This window comes from Acipenser ruthenus, chromosome 50 (genome assembly GCF_902713425.1).
Source record: "Acipenser ruthenus chromosome 50, fAciRut3.2 maternal haplotype, whole genome shotgun sequence".
NCBI lineage: Eukaryota > Metazoa > Chordata > Actinopteri > Acipenseriformes > Acipenseridae > Acipenser > Acipenser ruthenus.
The window spans coordinates 841,899-867,394 of record NC_081238.1 but is presented as its reverse complement, the minus strand read 5'-3'; the positions used below and the strand labels follow the sequence as shown (position 1 = coordinate 867,394).

The 25,496-nt window shown below is 41.2% G+C and overlaps 1 protein-coding gene and 1 long non-coding RNA gene across 10 annotated transcripts; one reads left to right on the top strand and one right to left on the bottom strand.

Moving 5' to 3' along the window:
- Positions 1-24,250, top strand: LOC117970978 (cellular tumor antigen p53-like). Of its 9 annotated transcripts, none has more exons than XM_059015323.1 (11): positions 1-154; positions 9,347-9,469; positions 10,902-10,935; positions 11,590-11,829; positions 17,478-17,664; positions 19,034-19,146; positions 20,081-20,190; positions 20,406-20,545; positions 21,724-21,806; positions 22,518-22,621; positions 23,887-24,250. In XM_059015323.1, the coding sequence occupies exons 2-11, from the start codon at positions 9,399-9,401 to the stop codon at positions 23,975-23,977; spliced, it is 1,173 nt and encodes a 390-aa protein (XP_058871306.1). In that variant the 5' UTR covers positions 1-154; positions 9,347-9,398; the 3' UTR covers positions 23,978-24,250. The 9 variants fall into 9 exon arrangements, with proteins under 9 accessions (XP_058871306.1, XP_058871304.1, XP_058871302.1 ...); XM_059015321.1 differs by having other exon boundaries at positions 9,344-9,469; XM_059015319.1 differs by lacking the exon at positions 1-154 and adding an exon at positions 6,376-6,525 and having other exon boundaries at positions 9,344-9,469.
- LOC131721946 (uncharacterized) lies at positions 4,629-16,290 on the bottom strand. The gene is made up of 2 exons (XR_009319965.1): positions 16,172-16,290; positions 4,629-5,980 (listed from the first exon to the last, which is right to left on the bottom strand). It is a non-coding gene; the product is annotated as an uncharacterized LOC131721946 (long non-coding RNA).
- Positions 24,251-25,496: the final 1,246 nt, after the last annotated feature.

The following is a 25,496-nucleotide window of genomic DNA, read 5'->3' as shown; positions in this document are numbered from 1 at the left end:
CAAAAAAACCCCCAACTTAGTCAGCAGATCCCAGCTGCCATCTTCCCTAAACCAAAAGACATTGTAACAGCAAGGCAGTTGAGTTTAGTGAGGCTCTTGCGTTTCAGTCAGAGAGCTTGTCACTGTTTCAATGAAGCCAACTGGATCACAGGAGGTACGTACGCAAGCTGTTTGTCTCATTTCCTTGTCTTTAATGAATGAGGTGCTTCTGAATAGCGAAGGGCTGAAAATGTGTGTGTGGGGGTTTTTTTTAAGCTTTAAATAAAATAGTTTATTTTTTAATTTAATTGGAATTTCGGTGCTGGATCTGAGGCTTTTATTCTTGAATGGTAGGCCTCTCTCTGCCTTCCTCTAAGCAGTGCAAAAAAACAACAACTCTGGGGCTGTCATTTGAGTATTTGGGGGGACCAACCAATGGGAAAAAGACCCCAATTTCGGCGGTAGAATTCTCCGGCTTCCTATTGGCGGCGTCGACGTAATTTATACATTATTTTACGTTTTTCAGACGTTTTTTGCTTGTTTTCCCTGCACACCCCCCTCCTCCTCCTCTCTCCCTCCCTTCTCCCTTTCTCTTCTGGTATAAATTCGGCTTGGGTTCTATTTTCGCCATTTATCACGCGTTTTAAAGATGGATGCGGACGACAACGCTACGTTTTCGTTATTTTCGACGGACTACGGCGGATTCGAACCCGGTTTTGGGGCTAGTCCGGACTTCGTTTGCAGCAGGTGGGTCTCTAATTCAGCTGCTGTCTTGCCTGTCCTCCTCAAACACTCCAGTCTTGAAATAACTGGATTTTGTTTTTCTGGTCCGAATTTTTGGTTTTTCTCGGCCGTATTTTCACCCGCGACTTCGCGACGTTATAAACGCGGTAATTCACGTGGTTAAAAATATTGTCCTTTTTTTTTTTTTTTAAATGGAAAGTGGGGGAGAGTTACTTGTGTTTTTACAGAGGCATGTGCACAAGTTTATTACAGAATGATTTTACCAACATGAAAAAATAATATTCAAACTGAACTCAAATCCACATTTGATTATATTAAAGATATGATCTGTTTTTTTCTTGTTGTTATGTCGAAATATATTTTTAAATATATTAGTCGGACACAAATGTTGCAAGTGTCCTTGATATATTTATAAGAAGGAAGATATTTAAATTATATATTTGTATAGCAGAGAAAAAAGATATATCTATCACTGTTTTTTTTTTATTTGATTTTATAAGTGTTTAAACTTTGTCAGCTGTGGTATAGGAAAGCTGTGATGCATTAAAATCATTGCAGATACATGCTTAACGTGGTACTACACATCAGAGCTACTGAGCTACTGATAAACTAGATGCAACACAGTCAAGCAGACGAAAGCAATCAATACAGTCGCGTTTCGGTAGATATTACACACTTGGTATCCTAATATCAATCCGATGTAATCAATACTTAACCCTGTGATGCCCATTTCTGTATCGCATGTGATGCGACCCTGATCCAGCACTCTGTATTGTTATTTTTTTAATCCAGCCTCACAAACCAGAATATTTCATATCCAGTGCATTATGTGTTGCCAGACAGGAGGGGAAAAAGTGCTTTGCACAAGAAATGGAGCCTACAGCTCTGTCCAAAAGTTTTGCATCGCCCTGCATGTAGGATTGACTCATTTTTGCTTCACAAAGTGGAATGAAACCTGCTGAATAATGTTACGTTAACATATTGAACTGCACACCGCTTTGTAGTTTTTCATAGGCTTAAGGAAAAAGTGACCACAATTGAAAAACGTGACATTTTCGAAATCTAACATGAAATACTGCTGTCTTGCTGTTCGGGCTTCTGCGCTATGATTTTGTAGTTTCTTTGATTGATTTGTATATTCTCGAGTCGTTGAATTAGTGTGCGTCTCAGAATGACTGACTTGGATTTGACAATATCAGATCCACAGTGACACTTACACAGTATGAGAGACCCTTAATGCATTTCCATAGTAGTTACTTAGTAAATACACGTGTACTTACAATGTTATTATGCATAGTTACAATGAACAATTGTGTACATTTTTTTTGCATGATATAACACTGGCCCTAAACCTTTTTTTGATGCAATTGTGCACCTATATACTGCAGATTTACATGCATAATAACATTGTAATGCTGTGTAAGTAGCACACGTGTAATTACTGTGTAACTACTATGTAAATACACAGTCATTACAGACACATGTAAGGTGTTGCCAGATTTGCATAATTGTTTTAATGTATATTATTATTATTATTATTTATTTCTAAGCAGACGCCCTTATCCAGGGCGACTTACAATTGTTACAAGATATCACATTATTTTTACATACAATTACCCATTTATACAGTTGGGTTTTTACTGGAGCAATCTAGGTAAAGTACCTTGCTCAAGGGTACAGCAGCAGTGTCCCCCACCTGGGATTGAACCCACGACCCTCCGGTCAAGAGTCCAGAGCCCTCACCACTACTCCACACTAAATATATATGTATTTCATCGCCTGATGAAAACTAAAAGTTGAAATGTGTTGCGGAAGTGGATCAGAAGTTTGAAGTTCAACAAAAGAAATAAAATGAATCTTGGATAACTTGAGTAGTGTGGATCACTAAGAAAAACCGCCAGGTGTGAGCCCAGGTTCTCTCTGCAGTCCTGAATCGGAAGGATAAAGGTGTGTTGGAACATTCAGGCTGGCTGGCATAAACTGAGAGAGATGATAGCTTTCTTTATATATATATATATACTGTATATATATATAAGTATATGTATTTATTTCTTAGCAGATGCCCTTATCCAGGGCGACTTACAGCTGTTACAAAATATCACATTACAGATATGAGCAGTAATAAAATACAATAAAATGAGTAGGAAATAAATTCAAATGAAGAGAATAAAAAAAAACACAGTAAATAATTTTGACTGACAGCAGTTAAACTTATAGTACAAATATTTGCTTATTGAGTAAACTCCATTAAGAGCAAGCAGTCAGTCCAATAAATGGATGAGAACGATTTCAAATAAGAACAATTACAAAGAAAACCACGTGAATACGGATACCTACAAGAGTAAAATCAAACACAAGATACAGAGGATAGAATTATGATTGAGAGCAGTATAGAATACAGCAAAGTGTGGAGCCTTCAGTGTGAGTACAAGATGATGCAGGTGCTGGTACAGCTGGGTGCCATATAGTCCAGTGTAGTGGCGAGTTGTGTGTTTATATGAGTATAATATGTGACAGATCGTGCTAAACAATATACTGAAGACTGAAGCTGTTTCAAGGACAAGATTGCCTCTGGACAAGATTTTAGCATCACCTAGAATTTTAGGATTGAGATGTTAATTTTAAAAAAAACTATATGAACATAATTTATATCTTTTATTTAACATCATGTAGTCAAAGAAACTACTAAATGATCTCACAAAAAAAGTCTATACCGGAAGCCATAATAGCAGTACAGTAGTATTTCATGTTAGATTTCGAAATGTCACATTTTTCAATTTTTGTCAGTCTTGTGTTATATGGTAATAAAAACAATTAACATTTTAATCCAAGGTGGCCATTATTATTATTATTATTATTATTATTATTATGACAATTTGTAATATTATTCATAATTCATGTTATTATAATTACTATTAATTATGGCGCCATTTTAAAAACTGCCAAATACAATTAATATAATTCCAGCAATGTTAAAAACTGTCCTCAATTAGACTGTACGATGCATCTATTAAACTGAAATTCTAATGAAATAATTTTAATACAATCAGAACTCTCATATCAGAAAAGTCACGCGTCTGGGCTCAAGTGCTTTCATATATATATATATATATATATATATATAAACATCGTGTAATCAAAGAAACTGCAAAATGATCTCGCAAAAGTCCATACCGGAAGCCATAATAGTAGTACAGTAGTATTTCATGTTAGATTTTGAAATGTCAAGTCTTTTAGTTAAGTATCTGGAAAACTACAAAGCGGTGTGCAATTCAATATGTTAACGGAACATTATTCAGCAGGTTTCATTCGACTGTATGAAGCAGAATTACTTCAATCTACAGTATATATATATATATATATATATATATATATATATATAGAGGCTGACGATGCTGAATTTCTGGTCACAGCTGTGCAGTATTTTAATTAAAATGAACACGCATTAAATTAATTTCCTGATACTAAGATTTTTCTACACGATCCAGGTCGTTTCACAGCTGCTTATTGTAAATGACTTAATGTAATTACAATTCACTCGACACCAATGTCCAGTTTGCGCGAATTATTTTGGAAGGAAAGTTTGAATTAAACGTAACGCCCTCGTTCGAACAGCTGAGTACAAAGGATATTGGGAAATGTATTGTAGTGCTGTTTTTGGGGACTACGGATCCCACGATGCATTGCGAGTTGCCATAGTTCCATGACGCACAGAAATGAGTGACCAGCGCAAACGTGCACTATCTTTGCAGAGAAGCGGAGGTGTTGAAAGCTAATGCACCTCCATAGAAGAGAAAGAAAAATGCTGCAGATTAACATCCCCACGTGGAATAAAATCTCTTATCCAAGAGACCTGGTCAACAAGGTGGGATATAATTAAAATAAAACACACACACACACACAAATTCAAAAAATAAACTTTTATTAGGGGTCAAATGGCGTTTTTACTGAGGGAGGTTTAACTCTCTATTAATATTATTAGTATTTATTTATTAATTTATTTGGCAGACGCCTTTATCCCAGGCGACTCACACAGGTGTTACAGGGCAGCACAGGGTTACAATGCAAGCTTCATATTTAAATACAGTGTAGTTTACAATAAGTGCAATATTATTATTATTATTATTTAGTCAATTAGCAGAGGCTTTTATCCAAAGCGACTTACAGAGACTAGGGGGTGAACTATGCATCATCAACAACTGCTGCTGCTGCAGAGTCACTTCCAATAGGACCTCGTTTGTTTTGCGTCTCATCCGAAGGACGGAGCACAAGGAGGTTCAGTGACTTGCTCAGGGTCACACACAGGGAGTCAGTGGCTGAGCCGGGATTTGAACCTCCTGGTATCAAGATCCTTTAAGCGCTGGACCACACAGCCTCCTGCTAAAATACAATATGAACTAAGAGGATACAGCAAGTTAGGATTACAGCAAAGCAGATTTCATGAATCACTCTCAGTGTCATTTCCGGTCTCCAGGGCTCCCTGTATCTGGGATGAATCAATTCATTGTTGTTCTGACTGGCTTTGTTCCCTGTCAGGTCAAGTTGTTTCAGTGGCTTCGTCTGCCTGCCTACAGCCTTAGTGGGTGAGAGATGGCTTGTATGATTTTTATAACAGGAGAGTAGTTCACTTCATATTGGACTCAGATAAAATGGGATAATACAGCTCTGGCGAAATGTTTTGCATCCCCTTTTAGAATGAACTGATTCTGTGAGAGCTGGCTTATAAAAGCAGGTCATGATGACTTTCCTTGCAAGAGAGCGACTGTTCTTTGCATGCTAATATTGTGAGAGAGGCATGGTGGAGACCAACCAAGGACTAGCTTTGCTGTGTTATAATGCGAGCCTTGGCTGAAGTGTAATGCTGGCTTCAGGGATCAATCAAAACGTGGCCCCTCTGACGCATCACCATGCCAACCGTCTGGAATTAATATTATTATTTACTTGGCAGACGCCTTTATCCCAGGCGACTCACGCAGGTGTTACAGGGCAGCACAGGGTTACAATGCAAGCTTCATATTTAAATACAGGTGTAGTTTACAGTCAGTGCAACTAATAACACTACTAGAATACAATATGAACTAGGATGCAACAAGTTAGGGTTACAGCAAGTTATATCTACAGTGACATGTTAGCAGTGCAAGGATAGCACATCAGTTGAGGATCCAGTAACATGGTGCTGAGGTCAGGCGAGTCCAGTGCAGAGCAGGAGGGGCGGATCAGGAGATCTACAAGCGCAGTCTGAACAGGGGGGCACTACCTGCGGAGGATATTATTATTATTATTATTATTATTATTTATTTCTTAGCAGACGCCCTTATCCAGGGCGACTTACAATCGTAAGCAAATACATTTCAAGTGTTACAATACAAGTAATACAATAAGAGCAAGAAATACAATAAATTTTGTTCAAGCAAAGTACAAGTGTATGGATATGTAAACAAACTGGACTGCCAAACAAGCTGTGTCGTAGCGTTGAGAGAATGATTCATTGTCGGTGTGCATTTGTTTGTGTCGATACCGCGTCCCGTAGCGTAAAATGGAACCATTACACAGGCAGAGATTAAAAGGGGTGTATTATTTAGGGATAAACATTTGCGCTTTTTCTCGCGATTATACGGTCAACCCAAATCACATGACGGGTGGCGGGCTTCAAGGTTCCCCTCCCCGTCCGGTTTAAGTCGGGGATTCCCCAAAACGTGGAGGTCTGTCTAAAAATCAGAGTGAAAAAAATACAAACACATTGTAGCAGACCAGCTCGCCTGGGCATTTGACCCGAGTGTTTAACACGGGACAGGACTGACGGTAAGCAGCGCTTTGAATCAGAGATACACAGAGTGAGTCATATTGTTGGAAAAAATATAGTCATTTCCTAACAGTCTGAGTGAGTGTTTAATTCAAGCAGAATCACATGCGATTTGTTTTAAAATCGCATCGCAATCGTTTCGTTTTAACACAGCTGAGATAATGCGGATACTGCTAGTGTACCAGCACCACGAAATATGAAGAAGCTGTTTTTTCTAAGTGTAAAAACACAACTTGCTAATTTTACAGTGTGCTGGCAGCAGCTCGGGTTTAATTGTCATTTACGTTATTTTTTCTTGATTTTATTTTTTAATTAAGAATGTTTCTTTTTGTAGTCCCGTTTAATGCAACCGACCGTATCCGCGTAATAATATTATTCAGCACATTTGCACGGCACCAGATTGGGGGGGGAGGAGGGGACCGACTTTGTATTTGTTTTATTAATTCGTTGTTTTCAAAGTACGAATAAAAAAAAACTTAATATAAAATCAAGTCGTTGAGTTGTAGGACGTCGACTTTTTTTTTTCATTGCAACTTTTGTCTGTGTGTGTGTGAAACACTGTAGCAAATGTACCTATTAATAAACTATTTATTTTTTTAACTGGACAAGTGATAATTTTCCACTGATATTTATTCTAGACTAGCGCAAAGTAGCGGATATCAAGTTGTTTTTTTGTTTTTTTTTTTCTGTTTACCGACATTTCCTGTGTTTAGTGATCCGTTAATCTCGCACTGTCACTAGTTCGATTGTGATATATATATATATATATATATATATATATATATATATATATATATATATATATATATATATATATATATATATCTCGTCTAGTTTTGATTTATAGCTAACTTTAAAAATAAAAGCTGTTCAATGATTTATTTGAACTACACATTCTGGGCTGGTTTTGTTTCAAGAATATAATTATCTGCTTCTTTCAGTATCGTTGATAGTTGCAAAGTTTACTAATTTGTACTAATTATTAGTTTTTTTACGGAGTGTGTTTTTATTTATTTACCCAAGAGCCTGTGTATAAATCACGTCTTAATATTTAATTCGGTAAGTTTTTATCTTTTTTTTTTTTTTAATTACGAACTTTTTCACCCAAAATGTGAAGAAATTTAAATAAAATGCACGGGGCTTGAACTTTAGAGAAGGTTCCAAAAAAATATATTGAGGGAGGTATTTTGTAAGTTAAACCGTATATTTCTAAACTGAAGCTAGTCTTTTCTTTGCCAGACTTAAAACAAATGCAAAATAAAAATCGAATTTCTTCGCGTTATTCAAATGTTTTGATTTTATTTTATTTTTTTTTCGTCTTCAATTGGTCTATCTAATCCCCTCCTTCCCTTTCCTGTTTTGGTGCTGCCCGGGGGAAACATCATTTTTTGTGATGGGGGGGCGGATCACTCGCTTTTTCGGTTTCTGGTTTCCTTTCTTTGGGTATAAAATTCTCATATCTGTCATTTAAACAGTCCAGCAGTAATCCACACGTAATTCCAATGCGGTTTAAACACATTTATTGTTAACGGCGTGGGAATCAAGTATCGCTGTTTTTCTCCCCTTTTCGTGAACTTGGTTTTGTTTCGTCCTTTTTTTCTCTTCACTTGGACGAGTGTATTTGTATTTCCCGACGGGGGGGGGGTTCTTTTAGGTTGTTAATTAGTTTACAGTTAATTTTTAAAGTTTATTTTTCCAGTAAAGAAAAACAAATGCGTTTTTTTTTCATCATTCGTTCTCCAATAACTTTTTAAACCGTGTTTTTCATGCTGTGGAAGCCGGGTATGCCATGTTGACGGCTAATGGTTTTACCCGATGAGGTCAGTGCGCGCGAATGGACGACAAGCGAGCGTTTCTCTCTGAAGGAGAGACGAGTCGGCTGTTAACAAAATGTGTGTTTTAAAATCTACTTATCCCTATTTAAAAATTAACAAATAACACTTTAGAAACCTAGCCACCCTCTCTAAAGATCCAAACACCAAGTAACCGGTGTTTTAAAAACAATTCCCAAACCTTAAATGGTTTCGGTACCTAATATATAGATGTGTTCCGATTACTGATTCTGATTTACGGTGTTTTACCGACTATCCTTAATTCAATTGATCCCTGTTCAGCTATTCGTCTATTTCAATCACACACCGATTATTATTATCATTATTATTTATTTATTTCTTAACAGACGCCCTTATCCAGGGCGACTTACAGTCGTAAACAAAAATACATTCACATTGCAAGTTATAATACAATAACACCGAGAAACGCGTTCATAGCAAAATTGATTTCATTTAAAAAGGTGAAACAACTAAATTGGCTTTTAAATCGACCCAGTCTTAATTTTTCATTTACAGGCAGGACATACAAACGTGTTAGTAAGCGACTCCTATTAAAGTTATAATGAAAAATAAAGTATTTGAGGAGGGACGCGCTTTCTAACAGTCCTTCTGCAGCGTGACTGTATTTACATTCAGGAGTCGCTTCTGCTTGGAAGTGAAAAAGTCAGACTTGCGATTTAAAAGCTGTAAAATAAATCAATATTGTTATGAACGCGTTTCTCTGTGTGTGATTGAGGTACACGAATGGCTGAACGGGGAGCAATTGAATCGGAGGGGCCCACAAATCGATGTACAAATTACCCATTGTCCTTTTTTAAACTTCTATACGTGCCTGATTTGAAAAACCTAGTAAAACCAGGAATGGATCAAACTGCTCTGCAACGAGAGTCTCGCTGCCACACCCCTGACAATTCTGTGGCAGTGAAGCGTTTTTTTTGTTTTGTTTTTTTAAGTCCCGGGATCTGAATTCTCTCTCCCTCCTCAGCAGTGCAGAGTGGCTTGCCTGTCACTGTGGTAACCGCACTCATTTCCAAGACGAGATGGCCGACCCCGTGTCTGACAGTCTGGAACCGTTGAGCCAGGAGTCCTTCCAGGAGCTGTGGAACATTGTGTGAGTATCTGAGGGGAGAGGAAACGAGAGTCAGAGCCCCTTTTTACAAACCAGCGTGCATGTCAAACTCGCCTGGCAGGGCGTGAGTCGACTCTCGTTCATGTGAATTTCAAAATACCAGGAGGTTCAAATCCCGGCTCAGCCGCTGACTCCCTGTGTGTGACCCTGAGCAAGTCACTGAACCTCCTTGTGCTCCGTCCTTCGGATGAGACGCAAAACAAACGAGGTCCTATTGGAAGTGACTCTGCAGCAGCAGCAGCAGCAGTTGTTGATGATGCATAGTTCACCCCCTAGTCTCTGTAAGTCGCTTTGGTTACAAGCATCTACTAAATAATAACTCAACTGCCAAAATAGTCGACTCTCAAGTAATAAGAATGGATCTTTTATTTTTTTTATTAATCTGATCAGTAATTCTTATCAGAAATCTGAAGCCAAGCCCACCACGCTGAAGTTACAGTAACGCTGAAATCAAATTTCAGTTGCAGAGCTGTGAAAAGTATTCTACTTTTTAAAAGCGCTGTGCGGTTTATTGAAAATGCGTGAACGGAAGTGAATTTTTTTTTAAAAAGTATGCATTGCAACTGGAAACCTGCGTGTCGCATTCTGATCGCAGAAGCGAGGCGTTCTCAACAGCAGGGTACTGAGCAGTTCAGAAACGCTGGCGAGTTGCATCCACAGTCTGCTGTTCGTAGGCCTGTGTCGTTGTAATCTGGTTTTTCAGAACGGCTCACAGTGTTTGTGGGGATGTTAATCTGCAGCAGCATTTCTTTCTCTTCTACGGAGGTGCATTAGCTTTCAACACCTCTTCTCTGCAATGAGAGCACGTTTCACTCATTTCTGTGCGTCATGGAACTATGGCGACCCGCAGTGCATCATGGGATCTGTAGTCCCCAAACAGCACTACAGCACAGAGGCGCTAATCTGAATGCTAGTGAATACATTTCCCAGTATCCTTTGCACGCGGCTGTTCGAACTAGGGCGGTTTTCGTTTCAAAAGGGGTGTTGAATGAAATCCGTTTCGAACCCCGGGTTTGTCCTGATGATGAGAATTGGCTTTGAATGATCATTAGCCGTTTTTGCGTTTATGAAATTGAGCTGTTTTGTTAAGACGTGATTTCAGGGAGTGTGTGTTCATAGCAATTTATAAAAAGCATTTCTTCCTTCAGGAAGTGTTTCGTGAAGTGTTTTCAGCTAGCTTGTGCTTAGGGTCTTGTAGTGATGTTAAACACAGCTTTCTATTGCAAGCTTGGCCACATCCACTCTCTTTCAATTTCAATAATAAGAGATGGCTTTTTAGAGCCTTGGTCAGCACAGCTTTAAAGGGGAGGCCAGTGATCATGCCAACAGGGCTAATAAGAGGTAAGAACGTTGATTGTAAAGCCATGATGCCATACTGAAGGCTCTATTAATTCCTTTTTGTTTCTTTCTTTAGAGGAACCAGAGGCAATGAATTCTGGCAGGAAAATGTGAGAAACTTTTTTTATTAATTTTCACCCTGTTTAGACAACCTAACACAGAACATCTCCCTCCCAGTCCCTCCTCAGCTCTAACCACTAGAGCCACACTGCTTCCCTCCTTCCCAGTCCTTCCTCAGCTCCACTAGAGCCACACTGCTTCCCTCCCTCCCAGTCCCTCCTCAGCTCCACTAGAGCCACACTGCTTCCCTCCCTCCCAGTCCCTCCTCAGCTCCACTAGAGCCACACTGCTTCCCTCCCTCCCAGTCCCTCCTCAGCTCCACTAGAGCCACACTGCTTCCCTCCCTCCCAGTCCCTCCTCAGCTCCACTAGAGCCACACTGCTTCCCTCCCTCCCAGTCCCTCCTCAGCTCCACTAGAGCCACACTGCCTCCCTCCCTCCCAGTCCCTCCTCAGCTCTAACCACTAGAGCCACACTGCTTCCCTCCCTCCCAGTCCCTCCTCAGCTCCACTAGAGCCACACTGCTTCCCTCCCTCCCAGTCCCTCCTCAGCTCCACTAGAGCCACACTGCTTCCCTCCCTCCCTAAACCCAAGAGTTTCTTAGCTACATAAGGGGTGATCCAGTGGTGGGCGGGGCTGTAGCCCGGTCTGGGCTCTGTGATTAGCCCAGCGTTGACATGCATTTCCCTGGCTCTTCCCCGGTAGGATGATATATTCCCTGAGTTGGACGGCCTGGAGACTGATGCAATTGGCGGCAGCAGCAGCAGCGCGGAGGTGCTGTTGGGGGGTCCCACTCTTGTGCAACAGCACCCCCTGCCTTACGTCTCGGAGACTGCGACCGCGACCACTGCCTCCACCGTCCCCTCCACCACGGACTACCCCGGGGAGCTGGGGTTCGAGCTGCGATTCCAGCAGTCCAGCACGGCCAAGTCTGTCACCTGCACGGTAAGGGAGAGGAGGAGGAGGAGGAGTCTGCCAGAACATGCATCCTTCCACAGCTCGGGACAAAAGTTTAGCAGCAGTGTGGAGTAGTGGCGAGGGCTCTGGACTCTTGACCGGAGGGTCGTGGGTTCAATCCCAGGTGGGGGGGGGGCACTGCTGCTGTACCCTTGAGCAAGGTACTTTACCTAGATTGCTCCAGTAAAAACCCAACTGTATAAATGGGGAATTGTATGTAAAAATAATGCAATATCTTGTAACAATTGTAAGTCGTCCTGGATAAGGACGTCTGCTAAGAAATTAATAATAATAATAATAATAATAATAATAATAATAATCCCCCCCATAGAACTGACTCCTTGTGCTTCATAAAGTCAAATGCAACCTCCTGAATAATGTTAAGCTAACATATTGAATTACACACGGCTTTGTGGTTTGCCAGATACTCAACAAAATCTAACATTAAACGCTTGTGTTATGGCTTCCGGTACAGACTTTTTTGCGATATGATTTTGTAGTTTCTTCGATTACATGATTAATTAAATAAATTACAGGGCTCCCGAGTGGCGCAGCTGGTAAAGGCACTATGTTCGAGTCCAGGCTATTCCACAGCCCTCCGTGGACGGGAGCTCCCAGGGGGCGGCGCGCAATTGGCCGAGCGTCGCCCGAGGGCGGAGTTTAGGTCGGCCAGGGTGTCCTCGGCTCACGGCGCACCAGCGACCCCTGTAATCTGGCCGGGTGCCTGCCTGTAAGCTGCACAGAGCTGCGTGGTCCTCCGACGCTGTATCTCTGAGGCGGCTGCACGGTGAGCCTGCAGAGTGAAAAGAAGCGGGCGGCTGCTGCAGTGACCAGTGAGTGTGGCTCCGCCTCCCTGCCAGAGCGAGGTCCTATCAGTGACGAGGGAGCCCGGGCTCGTGTGCAGAAGAGAATTATTCTAGAACTAGAACCTCCCCAAAACAGCGCGGGGTACAGAAATACAGAAACGAGACTTCATTCGATGACCGAAGTTTCGCTATAGACAGAAATACAGAAACGAGACTTCATTCGATGACCGAAGTTTCGCTATAGACAGAAATACAGAAACGAGACTTCATTCGATGACCGAAGTTTCGCTATAGACAGAAATACAGAAACGAGACTTCATTCGATGACCGAAGTTTCGCTATAGACAGAAATACAGAAACGAGAGTTCATTCGATGACCGAAGTTTCACTATAGACAGAAATACAGAAACGAGACTTCATTCGATAACCGAAGTTTCACTATAGACAGAAATACAGAAACGAGACTTCATTCAATAACCGAAGTTTCGCTATAGACAGAAATACAGAAACGAGACTTCATTCAATAACCGAAGTTTCGCTATAGACAGAAATACAGAAACGAGACTTCATTCAATAACCGAAGTTTCACTATAGACAGAAATACAGAAACGAGACTTCATTCAATAACCGAAGTTTCACTATAGACAGAAATACAGAAACGAGACTTCATTCAATGACCGAAGTTTCACTATAGACAGAAATACAGAAACGAGACTTCATTCAATGACCGAAGTTTCACTATAGACAGAAATACTGAAAAAAACTAAAATTCAGTGGGATTTTTTTGTTGTTTTTTTTTTAAATATATATATATATTGTTGTTTTGAGTTTCTCTCGAGTATTTAAACTGCGGAGACGGCAGAGGTTTCGCTGGGACGCGGGCGGTCGGTTAATTTGAGCTCCAGTCGCATTGGCGGATTTTTTTTACAAGTGTGTTTTAACTCCTGGTTAAGATTAACGCTTGGTTTAGCTGAAATTAGATTTGCGTTTTTAATCTCTGTCCCGCCAACAAATGAATAAATAAAGTTGGGAACTCGTAAATGCAGTTTTCTTATTCAAAAAGGATCTGATAGGAATGCAGTCGTAATTTAAAAGACGGGGTACGTGTGTGTGTGTATATATATCACACACACGCATTTAAATAAAAACAAATGATAATTGACATCAGTTGTAAAACTAACGGTATTAATTAAAACACATTTAGAGTGTAACTTTAAAAGGCTAACTTGGCTGGTGGCACTTCCAAGATGATAAATAAAAATATCCATGATACAGGAAATTAAACCGAATATTAATAATGAAACACACATAATCAGAGTCATTAAACAAACCATCGTACGTTTATTTTATTTTTGAATAGTACACGACTGTGCTGTCAATAAAAAAAAATAGTAAAAAATATTTAAAACATGAAAAATGACAACAAAATGTGAATACAAAATAGCAAACCGGAAGGACTCCCCTGTGTTTTTAATTATTCACAAACTGAAGCCTTGTATTATTACATATTTATTTAATTTATTTATTTTACGTGGTTTCTGATGAATTCCTGCGCTGTTGTTTTGGCGGTTATTTTTGTCAGCCGTTGTAAACGCGGTTCGAATTTGATTTGAATTGAGCTTGGGGTTCGATTCAGACATGTCCGGACATGTCCCCTCAATGAGATTATCACACTGTGGGAAGCTTGTTAAACTTTCAATTATCGACCCAAACCTCTGAATTTATGAAGTTTCTGAAGATCAACTGGGTTTAAGTAAGTTTGTATTTTTAATTTTTTCTTATATAGTGCCGTTCACACCAAAGCGTTTTGACAATAAAAATAAACAGGAAGAAGTGATGGTAAAATGAATTTAAAAATCTGTAATATTAGAGGCAAACCTGTTTATTTTTATAAAATGCTTGTCAAAAAAAGTGAGTTTTTTTTTTTTTTTTTTTTTTTTTTAAATGTGATTCTCTGCATCTCTAATCAAGTGGCACTTTTTTTTCCCTTCATAATCTGGGAGCATTGTAACCAGAAAACTCATTTTCATATCCTTTTTTACTTTTTTGTTAAAAATTACTGAGAGAATCGGCCAGTTTTTGTAAATGTTTGCAGCTGTGTGTTGTAAAATATACCCGGCGGCAGATCCGATTTCTATTAAATACTGCCTGCGCTGAAAAATGAAATTCAAAAACCTATTTTAAGCTGTAGAAATTAAACGCTAGAACTGGATTTACTTCATCTTAAAATATTTTTCAAAATGTTATTTTTTTTTATTTTTGTACAAACTTGAATCGGTCCGCATTTGTATATTTAATTGACTTTTGTTTTAACCTTCTTAAATATACAATACTGTTCAATTTCATATTACGAACAAGAATTCCTGGCTGGAAAATGAAATATGTTAAGTTTTCAAAATGTCCTTTTCAATGTTATAACGGAATTGATTAAATATATATAAATATTGAGTTTCTGTAATTAAGAAATCGATCTTGAAGTCCTGACAGTATTCACAAAGATAGTTCAGACATCAGGTTTTGCCCACGCTGTATTAAAATATATATCTTAAATGTTCTAGTATGTTAGAAGGAAGGTATATTCATTAAGGTGTGTTTGTACAGAGACATTGTTGACTAAACATTTTTATTTTTGTTTTAGCCAATATATTTAAAACAAGTGTTTAACATTGTAGTTATTAATGTCTTATATGTTTGAAAAAAAAAAATCAAGATTTACATACATATATATATATATATATATATATATATATATATATATATATATATATATATATATTATTGACTTTGCCTTGACAGAGGCGTGTTAACATACCGAAATGTTGGCTCTTTAAAAAACTTTATATACATTTCTTTTTAAAAAGCTGAAGGGCTTTTGCCCAAAACGTCCTGAAAATGAGATTTTTTTAATATTTTAAACTTTTTTTAAAAAAAAAAACCTTTTATATTATATGCCTTCAATTTTGTACACTGCAGTTTTATATATATATTAAATAAAAAAAAAACAACTATATACATATAAAAATGATATATAAAACTGCAGTGTACAAAATTGAAGGCATATGAAATAAAAGGCTTTTTAAAAGATGTACTCAAAGTGTAAAATATTAAAAAATCTCATTTTCAGGACGTTTTGGGCAAAAGATAAATAAATAAATAATAAATAAATAAAATTAATTTAAAAAAAAAGCCCTTCAGCTGTTTAAAAAGTGACTTTTTAAAAAAAAATATTTCACAAAAAATTTATGAAATATTTTACAAAAAGTTATTTATAATCTCCAATATTGTAGTATATTACAATGCAAAAAGCATTTTATTTAGATTATAAAGAGGATACTGTTTGTGTGGAAATAAAATATGAAAACATTCACTATTTTTATGACTAAAAAAAAAGATATATATAAAATGAAATCATAATCATTATATTTAATATAAACCATCATTTATCATTCAAATATTTCTCCTCCCCCCCAAAAAAAATCAAACCATCATTCATTAAACTAAAAATAAAAACGAGGAAACGTTACCTTTGGTCAGGTCCTTGTTCCAGAACGATGCCCAAAAATGAATGTGTTTAAAACGCAGCCGCTTTCAAATCTGAAACCGTGCACTTGAGGGCTGTGGGGTATGAAAGGGTTTGAAGTAGGGGGGTGAGACTGGAGAGCTGGATTGGGGAGGGGGGGGGGGGGTGTATTTAAAATTAAAAGGGGGTGGCCTGGGAGGCAACATGCGGAGTGTTATGGGGGGGGGGGAAGCCTTTCAGTCTCTGCTTCAGTGGTTAATATGAGGAGAAACAAACGCGCACACACACACACCTGTCTTTCTCTCTCTGTGTCTGTCTCTCTCACACACACACACCTCTCTGTCTCTGTCTGTCTCTCTCACACACCTCTCTCTGTGTCTGTCTCTCTCTCTCTCTCACACACACTTCCTGTACCACAAGCTCACCTGTGGGAGTGGAGGAACAAGCCTGGACATGTTACTGGTTAAGGAGGGAGGGGAGGGAGTAGGAGGGAGGTTGTTTGCCTGTGTGCTTTAATATTGCCATGGGATAGAGGGAGGGGGCAGTTTGAGCCCTGTAAAGGGGCATCATCAGACGGGTTAATCTGCAGGCATGGTGGGAGAGGTAAGAGACAAGTCTGTGATTTCATGCAATATTCAAAATGACAAACTTTTTGACGAAGTCTTTTATTGAATGTTTTGTCACTGATTTTAAGTTGCTTTTGGTGTTTCTAATGTCAGCTCTGTTTGAGTGTTCGATCATTATGGATCTGGGTTTTTTGTGTGTGTGCAGCTAAGTTGTTAACTTAAAACTTATTTTATTTATGTTTATGTTAGTTTATTTATGTTATTGAAACTAGAAGAGACTGAGTCAAGCAGACCAGCGTTTGGGCTCTAGAGTCTTCATCAGTGTTATTGAAACTAGAAGAGACTGAGTCAAGCAGACCAGCTTTTGGGCTCTAGTGCCTTCATCAGTGTTATTGAAACTAAACTGAGTCAAGCAGACCAGCTTTTGGGCTCTAGTGCCTTCATCAGTGTTATTGAAACTAAACTGAGTCAAGCAGACCAGCGTTTGGGCTCTAGTGCCTTCATCAGTGTTATTGAAACTCAACTGAGTCAAGCAGACCAGCGTTTGGGCTCTAGTGCCTTCATCAGTGTTATTGAAACTCAACTGAGTCAAGCAGACCAGCGTTTGGGCTCTAGTGCCTTCATCAGTGTTATTGAAACCAGAAGAGACTCGGTCAAGCTGGTCTGTTTTAGAGAATCGCTCAGAGCGTCTGCCCCGTCCTGCAGTGTCTCACACAGGCTGTGTCGCTCTCTCCCTCTCTCCAGTACTCTCCGGGCCTCAATAAGCTGTTCTGCCAGCTCGCCAAGACCTGCCCGGTCCAGATGCACGTGAGGGTCCCTCCTCCCCCCGGCGCCATCGTCCGGGCCACCGCCGTCTACAAGAAATCGGAGCACGTGGCTGAGGTGGTGAGGCGCTGCCCCCACCACGAGCGCACCCCCGAAAACAACGAAGGTACGACGCCCGCCCCAAACCACGGCGTGATACAGAACCGTTGCATTGAGAGTTTTGGAAAAAAAATTCCTAACAGTAGCGCATAGTCACTTTTAAAGTGGCACGGTGTGGCTCGCGAGCATTGTCATGGAAAATGTTAGAGTTTTAACACAGCGGTGTCGGGCCCCAGCCCTCGAGGGCCGCGGGGTCGGCTGGTTTTCATTCCAACTTAAGCTCTTGGTTAACGTAACTGATCTCATTTGTTCAATTGGACGTGTTTTAATATTTTTAAGGTCTTTCACAGATGATTTTTTAAAATGCACTTCATTTCAAGGTACGCTGCCTGGAGAGAAGTGTTACATGTGTCCAATTAATCAAATAATTAGAAGAATTAAGTCATTGAGAGCTCGGGGGGTGGGCTGGGGTGGGGTGGGGGTTGGGGGATCGAAAGCCGCTGCGGACCCTCCCATGAGCTGAGTTTGACGCCCCTGCTCTGACAGGTAAGTAACGACAATCGGGCGAGTGAGCTTTTGAGTTTGCATTGTTGTAAAGTGATTTGAGAGAGTTTGGGGAGGATTCATTCATTATAAAACACCCTTCATTCAAGAACCAATTAGCGAACTGTGCTGTGCGTTGCTGTGCTGTGCTGTGTGTTGCTGTGTGGTGTTGCTGTGCTGTGCTGTGCTGTGCTGTGTGGTGCTGTGCGTTGCTGTGTGGTGTTGCTGTGTGTTGCTGTGTGGTGCTGTGCTGTGTGGTGTTGCTGTGCTGTGCTGTGCTGTGCTGTGTGGTGCTGTGCGTTGCTGTGTGGTGTTGCTGTGTGTTGCTGTGTGGTGCTGTGCTGTGTGGTGGTGCTGTGTGGTGCTGTGCTGTGCTGTGTGTTGCTGTGCTGTGTGTTGCTGTGCTTTTTTGCTCTTCCAGCACGATACAAACACACCTATTACGTCATGTGAAGAAAGGGTTCTGATTAGTCGATACACAGTGACCCGTTCCACCCCTTAGCTGTGTTTTATAAAACACCCCCCCCCTTACTCAGTATGGACCAGCGGTGGGCAACCCTGGTCCTGGGGGGGCGGTGTCCCTCCTCGGTTTTGTTTCCGACTGCACCCTAAATTAATTAATTTGACCAATTAAACTTCTAGTAAGCGCTAAATCGGTCCAGTTAAGTGATTTAGGGTACAGCTGGAACAAAAACCAGGAGGGACACCGGCCCCCCAGGACCGGGATTGGAGACCCCTGGTGTCGAACCCCTGTCTTCATGCTGTGGTTTTGTCCCCGTGTCCGAAGGCAGTTTGATTTTGAGGCGAGGCCCGCTCTTGCTCTTCAAGCCTGGGAGCGGAGTAGAGAACGCGGCCGGGGCCGGGGTGCTAATGTCTTCTTGTTGCTGTGCCAGGCCCTGTCCCGCCCGGGCATCTGATCCGGATAGAGGGGAACCAGCTGGCTCAGTATGTGGAGGACCAGCGGACCAGGAGGCAGAGCGTCCTTGTGCCTTACGAGTCGCCCCAGGTAAACCCTGTTTCAAAAACATGATTCCTGTCAGTCCTCCTTATTGCAGTCAGGCCTGAGGTCAGTTCCAATTGTAATAGAGTCCTTTGTAATGAAACGCCATTGCAGTGTAATTGTAATTGCTGTTTAATTGATCAATTCCAGGGCTGCCACCCCTTTCCAAGCTGAATCATTCACAGCACCAGGTTGTGTTTTACACTGAGAGAACGTTCTCGGATTTTCAACCGCTTTCAGTGGATATTCACGCCGAACCCCCTGAATATTATGGGATGCGGTCTGAAATTCCTTTGTGTCATAAATTACATCACTGAATTTACTGTTTATAATATGTAAAAAATGTCTGTTGCCACTAGAGGGTGCTGGTGCTTACTAATACATGAAGGCACTTTGGCTGCCTGCATTGCGTTTGTCAGTCAGCTGGAACTGAAGAGCTGAACTCCTAGTCTAAACACCATTCAACAGACTTGGCAAAAAATATTTGAGAAATAATGAAAAGCCAATGTAAATTGAAGACTCTATGTACGTATGGAACGTGTGTGATATATATGTATTACACATACTCTGTAGTATAGAGGACTCCGTGCTGTACTGGGGATCTGAGAGCCAGCTAATTCAATACAGTCTAGTATAGAGAACTCAGTGCTGTACTGGGGATCTGAGAGCCAGCTAATTCAATACAGTCTAGTATAGAGAACTCAGTGCTGTACTGGAGATCTGAGAGCCAGCTAATTCAATACAGTCTAGTATAGAGAACTCAGTGCTGTACTGGGGATCCGAGAGCCAGCTAATTCAATACAGCCTTGAATAAAGGCGTCTGCCAAATAAATAATAATATGAATCCCTGCCTTCAATACTACTCTTCAGCGCCCTCTATCTGCTCCCTCCTGCAATGACAGCTCCTAACCCCTGTCTCTGTCTGTCTGTCTGTCCGCAGGTGGGCTCGGAGTGCACCACGGTGCTCTATAACTACATGTGCAACAGCAGCTGCATGGGTGGGATGAACCGTCGGCCCATCCTCACCATCGTAACCCTGGAGACCAGCGAGTGAGTACCGCCAATCACCCTGCAGTGTAGAGCACTGGCGAGGCTGTGTGACGCGCTGAGGACTCTTACAATACTGTGTTCGGTTCTGCTCCCTCCTCAACACAGAAAGGACACTTGACAGTTTTTAGATCAGTCGGCTGCTAGGAACCAGCTGAGCACTGATGGGCTGATTTGTTTCTCTCTCTCTGTCTCGCTCCTCCTGTTCTGGGGCGCAGTGGTCGGCTGTTGGGGCGTCGCTGTTTTGAGGTGCGCGTCTGCGCCTGTCCCGGCCGGGATCTCAAGAGCGAAGAGGAGAACAGCCGCAAGCAGCTGGAGAAAGCTGGCAGCAAGGCCACCGCAGGGAGCACCAAGCGCAGTGAGTGCCTCACCCAAGACTGGGGATCGCTAGGCCTGTGAACTACAGACTGTGTGTGTGTGTGTGTCTCTCTGCCATGTAAGTTCCAGCAGTCTCTGGGATGGAAATCAGACTCCTATCGCATAGCAGTTTCACCCATTCCAGGTTTTACTACCAGCTTGATCAGCCCCAGTGTGCCTCGGTAACAAGCTCAGGTGTGTCTTAATATTAAACTCCTAGTAAAACCAGGAATGGATCAAACTGCAATGCAACGGGAGTCTCTTCCATCACCCAAATCTAAAAGGAAGTTGTGTGAGTTGCTCTTTCTTTATCTCTCTCCCCTTTGTCTTTCTTTCTCTCCTTTTTCTCTCTCTCTTTCTTTTCTTTCTTCCTCTTTTTCTCTCTGTGGATCATGGACACATGTATTTTAAAAGGACATTTAAAAACCCTAAGAGCACATGCAAATATATTTGTAAAGGTAAAATCCCAAACAGAAGTTTAAGAATACCCGCAATGCAAAACTAACAGTCTTGTTTGTGGAAATCAAACATATCGAATGTCATGTGTAGGCGAGACAGGAACAGCGTTCTGTAAAAGAATACAGAGTCCCCTGTCAAGCATAAGAAATAAAGAAAATGAACCAAGAGTTCAACACTAACGTGAACCTCCAATTGGTAGTTTTAGAAGAAATTCAATGAGAGAACGTACGACACAGAAGAATAAAGAAATCTCAATGGATTTATAGACTCAGTACCACGATGCCTGCGGGTTTAAACAGAATGGCATAGCAGATTGAAAAATCATTAACTATGTAGTAAACGCATGAATACATTTCAATAGAAATAAGGGAGTGTGGTTGCCATGGCGTCAAAATCCTAGTTCCTCCAGCGGTCGTTTTCAAACACGCTTTCCCTCGACACAGGCATGTTAAACACAGCTTCTAATAAGCACTTCATTGGTGCAATTAATTAATTTAGGGTACAGTTGGAACACAAACCAGGAGGGACACCGGCCCCCCCCATGACCGGAATTGCCCCCCCCCCTGCTCTAGTGCCTTCACATAAACCCTGGTAAAGATCATAAGCGTTGAGATACTGGCTTCACGTTCGGTACAAAGCTCCCTTTCTGCCAGCTGTCCCATCCCAGACTTCTCATCCCTCTCTCGCACCCTGCCCCCTTGTTTCACCCCCCCCCTACAGGTATTAAGGAGGTGACCCTGCCTGCCCCCGGGTCCAGCAAGAAGAGCCGGACCGGCTCTGAAGAGGAAGTCTTCACTCTGCAGGTACTGCCCCCGGACTTATATACTACCCCCCCCCATGCAGTGCAGGCTGCAACCTGGCATGCTGTGATGTGACAGGGCTGAGAACAAGACTCCCGCTGCACAGCAGTGTGATCCAGTCCTGGTTTCACTAGGAGTTTAATAATAAGACACACCTGAGCTTGTTACCTAGACACACTGGGGCTGATCAAGCTGGTAGTAGAACCTGCAATAGGAGTCTTATTTCCATCTCTGTATTCCATCATGTCAAATTACACTGAAATTAATGAAGATCAGTTACATTTTTACTTATACTATTTGAAATCATTCTGCACGGTTCTTATTGGAATTGCAGAAATAATGTGTGTGCCTGCACTTTCCTATCTGTGTGTTTCTGTTTAAGTGTGTGTGTACACAAGTACACTTCAGAAATAACTTTACTTTCTACACATCTGAAGGGCTTTTGTCTGAAATGTCCTGAAATAATATTTAAAAAAATATATATTTATTATTATTATTCAAAGATACTGGACATGCTGTTTTGTGTCTAGTTTCCCTGTCTGGATTATCTCTGCATCTGCATCAGTAGAAAAATTCCCCTTGTACAAAACCACAGATGAGACTGGAGCTCTGCGGGTTGGGTTGGGTAAGATATCTCGCCGGACTGACTGCACCTGTCCTGAATCTCTCTCTCTCCTCTCTCTCTCTCTCTCTCTCTCTCTCTCTCTCTCTCAGATCCACGGCAGGGAGCGTTATGAGATGCTGAAACGCATCAATGAAAGTCTGGAGCTGAAAGACCTTGTTCCCCAGAGTGAGCAGGAGAAGTACAGAGAGAAGCTGTGAGTGTGTGTGGGGGGGGGGGGGGGGTAACCCATTGCCATATGACTCAGCTTTCACAGCAATTCCCTTGAAGATGCTTTCATGTAAATGAACCAATAGTTACTGTAAAAACCTTTGTAAGTCTGTTTTCTAGGTATTTTAGGGGGTCCTAAAAAGGGGGGAGCGACTTATACACCAGTGTGACCTATAGGCTTTTTCATGAAATTGCTGTCTCAAAAATGGGGGGGGGTGGGGCTTATATACCGAGGTGACTTACTCACTAGTTTTTACGGTAATAGTTCAACGCTTTACGAAAAAATGAACAGAACATGACCTGTCTGTCATCCAAAGTTTTTAACTAGTTTCCATTTAATTAATTCAAACCCAACAACTTGAAACTTCATGCAGGGAACAGCTTGGAAAATCGGAATCTCTGCACAGCCTGAATGTTAGCCCGCTTGCTTTGATTTCTAGCTCCTTATCAGATTAGTTACTGGATCCTCATCTGATCCTTGCACTATTGCACTGCTAATCTCTCACTGTAGATATAAATTGCTGTAATCCTAACTTGTTGCATCCTAGTTCACATTGTAATTTACTTGGTATTATTTGCACTTTAAGTAAACTACACTAGTTTTAATATTAATCTTGCATTATAACCCTGTAAGTCGCCTTGGATAAAGGCATCTGCCAAATAAATAACTTAACCCTTTGCAGTCCATTTATTAAGTGCGCGTCAGGCGCGTCAGGTCCAATTTATTTTCACACGCGCAGTTAATTTTAGACGAGCTGTTTAAAATGTATTTTTTTCCACAGTCAAACGGGTTTAAATGGCCCTGCAAATCAACAAAGCACTCACTAGGCTTCTCCAGCCCCACCACACCCTTTCGTTCGCTATCGCTTTCATCTATGCAAGAAATAAATAATAATAAAAATAATAGTCATACATACCGATCAATCATCTCCGGATCACTCGTTTTATCACCAAACTCCTCAATAATGCGATCAAAGTCATTATTTTATTACTATAACATCTGAAAAAAGCTCTGCAAATGTCCATGATAGTTTCTGTGCGCTGACGCACTCAGCCAGCTTGTTTACTATGAACGCCCCGTTATCTGATACCTGATACCATGTATGACTATTCATGAGATACGCCTTTCCCCCCCCCCCCCCGCCCCCCCAGTCCGACAATGGACCGCAAAGGGTTAAGGTTAAAAATTAATCCTTTTTTTTGATTTATTGATTTATTTTTTAAATTTGTGTTTTATACCCTTTCTCGCAGGCATAAAAACGGCCGCAAGGAGAGGGAGGGCCTGGCACCCAAGAGAGGAAAAAAACTGCTCATCAAGGAAGACAAGAGCGATTCTGATTAAACCACGCCCCTTATGCAAAACAGGAGGTGGGGCTAAGCTCCACGGGGTGTGGCTGAGTTAAACCCCTCCCCCAACGGAAAACTGCCTCTTCTTTTTATATATGTTGTTTTTTTTATACAGCCCTCTCCTCCCCTCCCTTTTGTAACTGTATTTGAATTAGTTCTGTTTCATCCGTTGTTCTGTGAGGGGTGAGATTTTGTAACTTTTTAATAAAAGAAACTTTTTTTTTATGAAATGTCTATTCAAATGACAATAAAGTTACCTTGGAAACTATTGTGTTGTCCTGACTTCAAATTCCAAAATAAAACTAGGAGAGACGGAGTCAAGCAGGCCAGCGTTTGGGCTCTAGTGCCTTCATCAGTGTTATTGAAACTAGAAGAGACTGAGTCAAGCAGACCAGCGTTTGGGCTCCAGTGCCTTCATCAGTGTTATTGAAACTAAACTGAGTCAAGCAGACCAGCGTTTGGGCTCTAGCACCTTCATCAGTGTTATTGAAACTAAACTGAGTCAAGCAGACCAGCGTTTAGGACAAAAGATAGGAAACATTTTTTTTTTTTTTTTTTTTACAGTTATAAATGCATGGAATAGCTGACCAGATGAAGAATCTAAAACACTGGGAACATTTAAAAAGACGAGATCCTGTCCCTTCAAATTAGGCCCCCCCCCCCTCCAATAGGGGTGAATGGTGCGCTAACGAGGGGACAAGCCTTGATGGGCCGAATGGCCTTTTCTCGTTCCCAAACTTCACTTCTGTTCTTACTGGCTAGGTAAGGGTTGTCGGCTCCTTTTAAGAGTTTGAAGACTTCAATCAAATCTTTAATTCTTATCACATGCATTCCATTCCCTTATTCTGTGGATCTCATTCCTTTAAGCACTGGCGTTAGTTGGGCTGTTCTTTGCTGGACTCTCTCCAGGGCCACAGTGTCCTTTTGGAACCTGAATTGAACCTAGTTTAATTCAGTTATTAAATATCCGTCAATTTGCAGACGCTTTTCCAAAGCGACTTGCAGAGACTAGGGGGTGAACTCTGCATCATCAACAACTGCTGCTGCTGCTGCTGCAGAGTCACTTCCAATAGGAGCTCGTTTGTTTGATGTCTCATCTGAAGGACGGAGCACAAGGAGGTTCAGTGACTTGCTCAGGGTCACACACAGGGAGTCAGTGGCTGAGCCGGGATTTGAACCTCCTGGTAGCAAGCCCTTTTCTTAAACCGCTGGACTGACCAGCCTGCCTGTTTTTGACGCAGTGTGTTCTGTATCTAAATTGCTGCCGCAGGTAGTTATGAATTGACTGCGTTGTTGTGTCGGACGGTCAATAAAACAAAGGCAGTCAAATGAGCCGGTGACGGGCTGTAAAGAGGTCCCTTTGTGCTTCGCACGCACTTGATAATGTTGATCTTGTTTAGCTGCACAGTAACTATAAACACTATTTGCATTCTGTTATTTTAAGCCATTCCCCCTGAAACCTGCTTCGGATTCAGCTTGGCTTTCCGGTTCTTATGCACACAGTAATACCGTCA